At 38.8% G+C, this 10,124-nt stretch overlaps 1 protein-coding gene across 1 annotated transcript; it reads right to left on the reverse strand.

The window, feature by feature from the left end:
• Positions 1-8,678: 8,678 nt before the first annotated feature.
• Positions 8,679-9,696, reverse strand: LOC113286365 (probable glutathione S-transferase). The gene is made up of 2 exons (XM_026535000.1): positions 9,324-9,696; positions 8,679-9,242 (listed from the first exon to the last, which is right to left on the reverse strand). Exons 1-2 carry the CDS (start codon positions 9,636-9,638, stop codon positions 8,901-8,903), a joined length of 657 nt encoding a protein of 218 aa, XP_026390785.1. The 5' UTR covers positions 9,639-9,696; the 3' UTR covers positions 8,679-8,900.
• Between the last annotated feature and the right edge of the window lie 428 nt (positions 9,697-10,124).

Below are 10,124 nucleotides of genomic sequence, written 5' to 3' on the forward strand. Positions count from 1 at the left end.
TAAGTGAGTGATAATGGTTAAGAATTCAGCCCATTAGAAGGATTGTGCTCAAATGCCTTAGGATTGATAGATTAATTGGTTGTTACAAGTAAGCCTGTGATCAGCTGTGCTGTAGAAAGACAGCTGATGCTAGGGGTATGCTAGTAAAATTAGTTGATAAATCACCCATTATAGTATTTCCTGAGATGAAACAAGATATGATTCGATTAGATGCTGCCTTAGCTTAGGACCAAGAAGTGGATTCAATGCCTTAGTAACTCCACACAGTTCTGCATCTTTTTCATTCACTGCACTAGTTCACTGCCTTAGGCTCACTGCCTTTGTTTAACTTCCACTGTCACTATCACTGCCACTGTCACAATCATTGATTCATTAGTTCACTGCCACTGCTTAGCTTAGAGAACTAGCTTAGCTTAGGAAAGATTCAACTCACACCCAAGTCCCTGTTGAAATGACCCGTATTTGCCCTGTATACAATCGACACCGTGCACTTGCGGTTAACAAGTAGGCTTCTTCATTGTCTTATTTTCTTACACTCTTAAAAGCCTACCAGAAGTGTAGCAAATCGGTTTCAAGATTGAAAGTATGAAAGAGGACTTACAAAGTAAGGATGTCGACATACTTTGAACATGTGCAGTGATGCTTATCTTTGATTGTTCAAAGTTATTCCTTAATAGCTAAAGGAAGAAAATCTTGGATCGAATAAAATAAATTGAGAATCTTTTATTTAAGGTTTTTAATTTTATTTTTGGAAAATGAAAATTAGTAATGTGCATTTACTAGTTGATATTTTCTAAGAGATTTTCGGTCATTATTTGGACAAAGCATTTCCAAGAATTATGGAAACCGAATCTAGAATATATTGCATATCTTGAGAATATTTTCGGTTTTGGAAATTCCTTGGTGTCCAAACTTCCTTGGTCTATAAATATGAAAGTTTGCATTTCGAGTAAACTAATCCCTGTACAACAAGAACTATCTCAGTTGTGCTGCTACTGGTGAAGCCGCCTATTCGGAGAGGAGAGTAACCTAATTAGGCGAAATCTTTTACGACCGCTCAGTTTAAAGACTTCTTTGGTATTGAGAAGATCTATTAGTACCGTCGGTGGGAGACTAGATAATTATGGTTTATATTTTATTTTAGATTCGTTTCTCATCCACACACCCAAATTTACCAAAAACTAGCAGAAACAGTTTTCACCCTCAAACGATTTGCGACCACAGTGGGAGATTAATCTCTCGGTTGCAATACTAATTTCCAATTTCATTTTTCAATCCCAATTTCAAGATGGTAGAGGTCAGGTCCCAGTCAGCAAAAAACCCTGATGCCACCGGCGCTGAAAACACCCTTGATATCAACGTTCCTTCCAGTGACATCAATGTACCACCTGTCAGCATGGTCAACACCCGCGGCGCCACAGACTCTACCACCAACACCAGCGACGTAGGAAACGTTCCCTCAGGCGTTATATCTCCGATCACCATAGCCAGAGCCACTGCCGCCACCCCCATTGTTTCTTCAAGTGTGACGCTCCTAGTCGTCACCAGAGTTGTTGTCACTCAACCATCAGGACGAGAGACCGGAGGAGCCAGAGGAAGCCAACCCCCTATTACCATTGCTGATTTGATGAAAATACAAGAAGTTTTTGCTAAGGCTCAGACGGACATGGCCACAACTCAAAAGGAGCGAAACAATGAACATCTGAATGATTAGTCAAGGGATTCAGAATTCGGGCGTTAGATTGTCATAAACCAAATGTGACCGAACATCAATTGGTGGAGTTGTGCATTAATGCTTTCTGGGCATGCATCCTCAACACATCCTTTCCTCTTAGTGTTGAGACGTGTAAATTCCTCAACACTCACTACTGTGTTGCTAGGCATTCTTCCTCAACACATCCTTTCCCTTAGTGTTGAGACGTGTAAATTCCTCAACACTCACTAATGTGTTGCTAGGCATGCTTCCTGAACACATCCTTCCTCTTAGTGTTGAGATGTGTAAATTCCTCAACACTCACTATTGTGTTACTAGGCATGCTTCCTCAACACATCCTTCCTCTTAGTGTTGAGACGTGTAAATTCCTCAACACTCACTACTGTGTTGCTAGGCATGCTTCCTCAACACATCCTTTCCTCTTAGTGTTGAGACGTGTAAATTCCTCAACAATCACTACTGTGTTGCTAGGCATGCTTCCTCAACACATCCTTCCTCTTAGTGTTGAGACGTGTAAATTCCTCAACACTCACTATTGTGTTGCCAGGCATGCTGCCTCAACACACCTTTCCTCTTCGTGTTGAGACGTGTAAATTACTCAACACTCACTACTGTGTTGCTAGGCATGCTTCCTCAACACATCCTTCCTCTTAGAGTTGAGACGTGTAAATTCCTCAACACTCACTACTGTGTTGCTAGGCATGCTTCCTCAACACATCCTTTCCTCTTAGTGTTGAGACGTGTAAATTCTTCAACAATCACTACTGTGTTGCTAGGCATGCTTCCTCAACACATCCTTCCTCTTAGTGTTGAGACGTGTAAATTCCTCAACACTCACTATTCTGTTGCCAGGCATGCTGCCTCAACACACCTTTCCTCTTCGTGTTGAGACGTGTAAATTACTCAACAATCACTACTGTGTTGCTAGGCATGCTTCCTCAACACATCCTTCCTCTTAGAGTTGAGACGTTTAAATTCCTCAACACTCACTACTGTGTTTCTAGGCATGCTTCCTCAACACATTCTTTCCTCTTAGTGTTGAGACGTGTAAATTCCTCAACACTCACTATTGTGTTGCTAGGCATGCTTCCTCAACACACCTTTCCTCTTCGTGTTGAAACGTATAAATTCCTCAACACTCACTAATGTGTTGCTAGGCATGCTTCCTCAACACATCCTTCCTCTTAGTGTTGAGACGTGTAAATTCCTCAACACTCACTACTGTGTTACTAGGCATGCTTCCTCGACACATCCTTCCTCTTAGTGTTGAGACGTGTAAATTCCTCAACACCCACTACTGTGTTTCTAGGCATGCTTCCTCAACACATCCTTCCTCTTAGTGTTGAAACGTGTAAATTCCTCAACACTCACTACTGTGTTGCTAGGCATGCTTCCTCAACACATCCTTCCTCTTAGTGTTGAGACGTGTAAATTCCTCAACACCCACTACTGTGTTTCTAGTCATGCTTCCTCAACACATCCTTCCTCTTAGTGTTGAAACGTGTAAATTCCTCAACACTCACTATTGTGTTGCTAGGCATGCTTCCTCAACACATACTTTCTCTTAGTGTTGAGACGTGTAAATTCCTCAACAATCACTACTGTGTTGCTCGGCATGCTGCCTCAACACACCCCTCCTCTTGGTGTTGAGACGTGCAAATTCCTCAACACCATTATTGTGTTGTCAGGCATGCTGCCTCAACACACCCTTCTATTGGTGTTGAGACGTGCAAATCCCTCAACATCATTATTGTGTGTCCAGGCAAACTGCCTCAACACGTTCCTCTTCTTGGTGTTGAGACGTGCAAATTCCTCAACACTCACTACCGTGTTTCCAGGCATGCTGCCTCAACACACCCCTCTTCTTGGTGTTGAGACGTGCAAATTCGTCAACACCACTATTGTGTTTCCAGGCATGTTTCCTCAACACACCCTCCTATTGGTGTTGAGATGTGCAAATCCCTCAACACCACTATTGTGTTGCCAGGCAAACTGCCTCAACACGTTCCTCTTCTTGGTGTTGAGACTTGCAAATTCCTCAACACTCACTATCGTGTTTCCAGGCATGCTGCCTCAATACATCCCTCTTCTTGGTGTTGAGACGTGACAATTCCTCAACACCACTATCGTGTTGCCAGGCATTCTTCCTCAACACACCCCTCTTATTGGTGTTGAGACGTGCAAATCCCTCAACACCACTATTGTGTTGCCAGACAAACTGCCTCGACACATTTTTCCTTTTGGTGTTGAGACGTTCAAATTCCTCAACACTCACCACTGTGTTGCCAGGCAAACTTCCTCAACACATTTTTCCTCTTGGTGTTGAGACGTTCAAATTCCTCAACACTCACCATGTGTTGCAAGGCAATACTATCTTAACACATCCTTTCTCTTAGTGTTGAGACGTGCAAATTCCTCAACACTCACTACTCTGTTATCAGGCATACTGCCTCAGCATATCCTCCTTTTAGTGTTGAGATGTACAAATTCCTCAACACTCACTATTGTGTTGTCATGCATAATGCCTCAATATATTATAGTGCCGACGGCTCCACCGCCTCAATACTCGTCTTTGTATTCAAGGCTCGCTGAACCAACACTCCACGACTCCGGCACTCCGTGATCAAAGACGCGCTACCTCTGTCTATTCTGCGACCTAGCCGGCTCCATCTTCACTGTTTGGTAGCCAAAGTTCCAAGTGCCGTTTCCATCATTCCGCGGACTGAAACCAGTTTCCGCCATTCCATGTTCAATCCAGTCATTAGTACCATTCCCTAACTAAGTTTGCAGCGCTAGTGTTAGCATTATGTAGCCGAACCTGCAGAGCCAGCATTAGTGCTCCGTGACCAAAATGGCAGTGCCAATGCCAGCACCCTATGACCAAGCCAGGGTTACACAAAGCCCACGGATTTTTCATTCCTCCTGCCAAAGGTTAGATAATTTTCCTGACAATCTCTTCATGACTTGTCATTTTGATTTTTATCCTTATCTGTCACCACTGTGTGGGGTTATTGATCTATTTGGATTTGGGGTTGTTGTGCTGGAGATTCTTAGTGGTCGACCAAATTGTGACACAGACTTGGACCAAGATAAAATATATCTTCCCGAATGGGTAAAGATCACAAGTTGAAAATTATATATTTTATATTTCCAAGGGTATCTATGGAATCACTTTTGTTGCCACCTCAAAATCTATTAAATAGTCCCAATCAAAAGCTGGTTGAAATCATTAGGAACATGCTTTTGGTTAAAGAAATTCGCCGAACTGAGGAGGGTCTATATTCATGGTGAAGAAAACCATTATTGCTAGACAAATTTCTTTTTTAAAAAAACTCCCCGAATAATCTTGATGTGAAATTGTGAACCCTCCTATAAGGTGGTGAAAATAAGTGTTATGCTTGCATGAGTGAAGCACATGGATGATGGATCTATCCAATATTTATTTTTGGAAGCAACTTTAGTTCAAGAGCTAATTCATTGTTATGTGTGATGTTAAAAACTTTTTAGGCTTGGAGTCTACATGAAAAGAATCGTGCATTGGAACTGGTGGACCCATCATTAGCTGATTTTGACAAAGGAGAAGCTATGCGTATGATTGGAGTAGCCTTTTTGTGCACTCAGGCATCACCAGGGTTACGGCCAGCAATGTCTCGTGTGGTGGGTATGCTGTCAGGTGACATTGAAGTAAGCACCGTTACATCAAAACCTAGTTATATTACAGACTGGCAGTTCAGTGATATGAGCTCTTTTATTAACGATGATGATTCACTATCATTTGCATCAAAAACTACAAATACCCAACTCGACACTTCTACTGATACAAGCATGATAGCTGGCAGAGACCGGTCACCAGCAACAAGTCAACCCATGCTGCAAGAGATTATTGGTGAGGGGAGGTAAAAATAATGTTGTGTTCGTGTATTAATGTATTATAACTGTATGTCTTGGGGCGTAACTTTGCAATATTATTTTTGGGTATGAACACAAGTTCCTTACTATAAGCGCTTAGATTTCTCATTCTTATTTAATGTGTTGTGTTGTGTGTATGAAGTATGAACTGCTGCAATGAACATTTAGGAAAAATCTTTTTATTTTTCTTACAGTATGTTAGTAAATTGTAAATTTGGTATAAATTTGTTCCTAGAATTGTGTTGGCAAATTGTGTTGGCAATCTTGTGTATAAACCGCAATAAAACAAACAGAGAAGAAGAGATATGCAAACCCAATTAGACGAAGCCAAAGTCGAGGCAAGGATTATATCCTCTAGTCTTAAGAAAGATTCACCTCGCACTGGTGCTTACGGATTATTGATGTCTGTCTCCCAGGATACAACGACTATCTTCTCGATGTGGTAGCACTCCAAACTTCGAGAAACGGCGTACCAAACTTAAAGTGATGAACTCTCTCTTTGACACAAACTTAAAGATGATTTTAGAAATCAGTAAAATGATAATTAGGTTTCTAATTGATTGATCTTTTATAAGTGTGTGCAGTGTATTTATAGAAATTACTAGCACCTTTTCAATGAATAATCATGATGCTTCAAGGATTTCTCAAGCGTTATGTCTTTCAGAATTCCAACTTGAATTTGTAAGGGTTGCGTCTCTTTTAGGTTTCTCTTGGTTTCCAAATTGAAACTAACTTAACCAACTAATAAGCCAATATAGATTAGGCCTATTATACAACCCAACACCCAAATCCAATATGGTACTAGCCAAATGACTTTTCTATTCATATACAAAAATTGTATTCAATTTTCCAACAAATTGATAATGGGAAAAATATCATTTGGTCCTTTTTTAGGTGGGCCCATGTCAGTTTAGACTTTTGGGAAAACGCCTTTACTGTTTGGTCCATAATTATTTAAAAATATTAAATGGACAAAAGTATCCTTCCGTGTTAATTTTTACTTATTTTTTGTAGCAGTTCATTCGTCAAAATGAACTCCTGTTAATTTCTACTTACTTTTTCAGAAATCACCTATATAAACCAGAGTTCATTCCAGAAATGAACTCCATATAAAAACCTAAAAAAACAAAGTTCATTCCAGAAATGAACTCCATATAAAAACCTAAAAAACCCAGAGTTCATTCCAGAAATGAACTCCATATAAAACCTAAAAAAACCAGAGTTCATTCCAGAAATGAACTCCATATAAAAACCTAAAAAAACAGAGTTCATTCCAGAAATGAACTCCATATAAAACCTAAAAAACCCAGAGTTCATTCCAGAAATGAACTCCATATAAAACCTAAAAAAACCAGAGTTCATTCCAGAAATGAACTCCATATAAAAACCTAAAAAAACAGAGTTCATCCCAGAAATGAACTCCATATAAAAACCTAAAAAAAACAGAGTTCATTCCAGAATGAAATTCATATAAAAACCTAAAAAAAACAGAGTTCATTTATGAAATGAACTGCAGCGTCATCATCTTCGTCGTCTTCAAAACAGTACCAGCAGCATCATATTCATCATGTTTATCGTCTTCAACACACGAGCAACAAACATAAAAAAAATCAAGATCGTCATCAAAATCTAGATCTTCAACATAAAAAATCAAGATCTTCGTCTTCGTCTTCAACATCTTCATAATCAAAATCAAGATCTTCGTCTTCAACATCTTCAATAAAAATCAAGATCTTCAACATATTCATCGTTGTCTTCAACATCTTCAACAGATGTAGATGAATCTTCAACAGCAGCGGCGGATTTCGTCGTAAATCATCTTCATCATCTATAACCGCAACAACAACAAATAACATGATTTCATCTTCATCATCGTTAACCCTAAGTTCATCTTTAACATCACCAACATGAGCAGCAACAACGTATTCAACAGTAGCAGGAAGAAAAAGAAGAAGAAAATAATGGAGATGCCATTATTACCAAGAAAAAAAAAAGAAGAAAAAAAAAAGAGATTAGATATGAAAATAAATATGAGAGAGAAAGTAAATATGAAAAAGATTTTTTCTTTACTGATTTTTGTATATATGTGGCCCCAAAAGGGTATTTTTGCCACTACCTAGTGACAATTACATCATCCATGACATCACCCTAGGACCAAATCATTATTTCTAGGACCAAACCATAATTTATATTTCTAAATAGGACCAAACAGACAGTTGACTGAGTCAAATGGACTAGACTCTCTCGAATATGTTATTTCTAGGACCATATGATATTTCGTACATTGATAATCATCTTTTATCCTGGTTTTCCGTTATTTCCAAAAGAACTTTATTCAACTCGTGCAGTTGATGCGTGTTTGTTTCACCTAACCCAACAGTTGATCAGAAGATTGTTGCAGACTCTAATTTCCCTGCATGATTATACCGAAATCTTGTAGCCACAGAAACTAAATTTCAGAGAGAGCAGGTTCCCAAAATGAGAAGGTGGTGTAATCTTGCGACTAAAATCCGTCTTATGCAAAAACCCATTAGAATACTGCATCTTGTTGACTCTTTTTTGTTAATTCTTTCGAATCCTTCTGACTTGCTTTTGGTTGTAAACTTTTTAAGGTCGTCGGCGGAACAACGATGGTTTTGTCACTGCTTGCATCACTGTTCATGATAATCCTTGTCGAAGACAAAAAAAACAACCCGATTCCTTCTATAAAATAACCAAATCGTCCAACCTTTTGGTGTAATGGCACAATGATGAAAATCATTGTTCATGAGAGTCCTTGTCGAAGACAAAAAAACAACCCGATTCCTTCTATAAAATAACCAAATCGTCCAACCTTTTGGTGTAATGGCACAATGACGAAAAGGCTCTAAAAGATATGTTCTCCGGGGGAGTCGAGTCGGTTTTAAGCCATAAGAAATATTACTTCCTCAATTTTAGGAAAAAAAGTCAAAAAAATACTCATTTTTTAGACTAAATTGAAAAAGTGAAAGTATCTCTTTTTTAAAACTGGAGGTAATATTATTTAAGCCGTGTTTGTCATAATAATGTTATTTAAGCCATTTTATCTGCTAGAATAAACTCAACAACCCCATTCAGACAATTCAATACTTTTCCCTCTCGACCGAAGTCCACAACATTTGAAAACATACACTTTATAAATAAAAGAGACAGCAACATTATTTTATTTGTCTCCATGAACATACTACTACCATGCATCTCGTTAAGCCAGACAGATCTGGAGTCATCAAACTTGTAAGTAGTGTTCAATCAGAACCTATTAGATCCCGAGCCACCCTTTGATTACGGAAACAAATTCATAAACCTTTTTTGGATCAGGAAGTGACTGTGCAACGCTCTCAATCTCCATGCACTTGCTTGCCCAGGCCACAATCTTTGGACAATCTTCTTCTATGCTGAAATTTCCAAAAGTCTCGAATGCGTAAAACCAGCTATAGAAAGGAATGAGAGCCGCATCCACAAACCCAAATTGATCACCACCAAAGTATGGCTTTTCTCCGAGCTCTCCTTCCAAAACTTTCAAAATCTCAATGAAATTCTTCTTAGCATCCTCTTGTTCTTCTCCATTGGTACTCCATATCTCTTTCCCAGTTGCAGCGAACTGTCAAATGAGAATCTAATTAGAAACACACAGATGAAAACATCGCACGAAATAAAATAGATGAATAAAAAGAATCTTTACCTTCTTGTCAATGTAGTCGGCCCAAAATTTAGCTTGATATTTCTGGTAAGGATCATTAGGTAGCAATGGAGACTTCTGATTCCAGACTTCATCAATGTATTCAACAATTAAAAGTGATTCACAAATGGGTTTCCCGTTATGTACCAGAACAAGGATTTTTTTGTTGATTGGATTCATCTCCAAAAGCAATGGACTTTTGTCTCTCAGGTTTTCTTCTTTGAATTTATATTCGACACCTTTAAGAGATAAAGCTATCTTAACTCTGTTTCCAAATATACTTGGCCAGAAACTCATGAGGACAACTTCATCTGCCATTCTTAACAGTACAAACTCTGTTTTCGAAAACTGGTAGTGTAAGCTCAAAAATGTAAGAAGAGAAAATAGATAAAGAAGGAAATTATGATTCTGTATCGGGTGAGTGAACCACCTTTTATAGTCAAATTTTGGTTTCTGGAACCTTTAGTGAATGATATGTCATTGCCTACGTCGTCTTCGAAAAGCTGATTCTTGTATTGGGCTGGCTGGAAACGGAAAGAGAGTTGAACTTAACCAAGATTGCTAATGGGGTACCAGATTAAGTGGGGGTGTACCAAAATCAAGATAAGATAAGACAAAACAAGTTTCTATATAGGACAAAACAAGTTTTACCTTGGCTTGGTACACCCTCACTAACCCTGCACCCCCATTAGCAGCCTTGAACTTAACGATTAGAATATTTAATATGTGTTATCTAACTTCGAGACTAGATATTTTAGGGGAAAGCTATATACGGAGGTGTATAAATATAGTGGATGGATAATG

The sequence above is a fragment of the Papaver somniferum genome, chromosome 6 (assembly GCF_003573695.1).
Source record: "Papaver somniferum cultivar HN1 chromosome 6, ASM357369v1, whole genome shotgun sequence".
In the NCBI taxonomy this organism is placed as follows: Eukaryota; Viridiplantae; Streptophyta; class Magnoliopsida; order Ranunculales; family Papaveraceae; genus Papaver; species Papaver somniferum.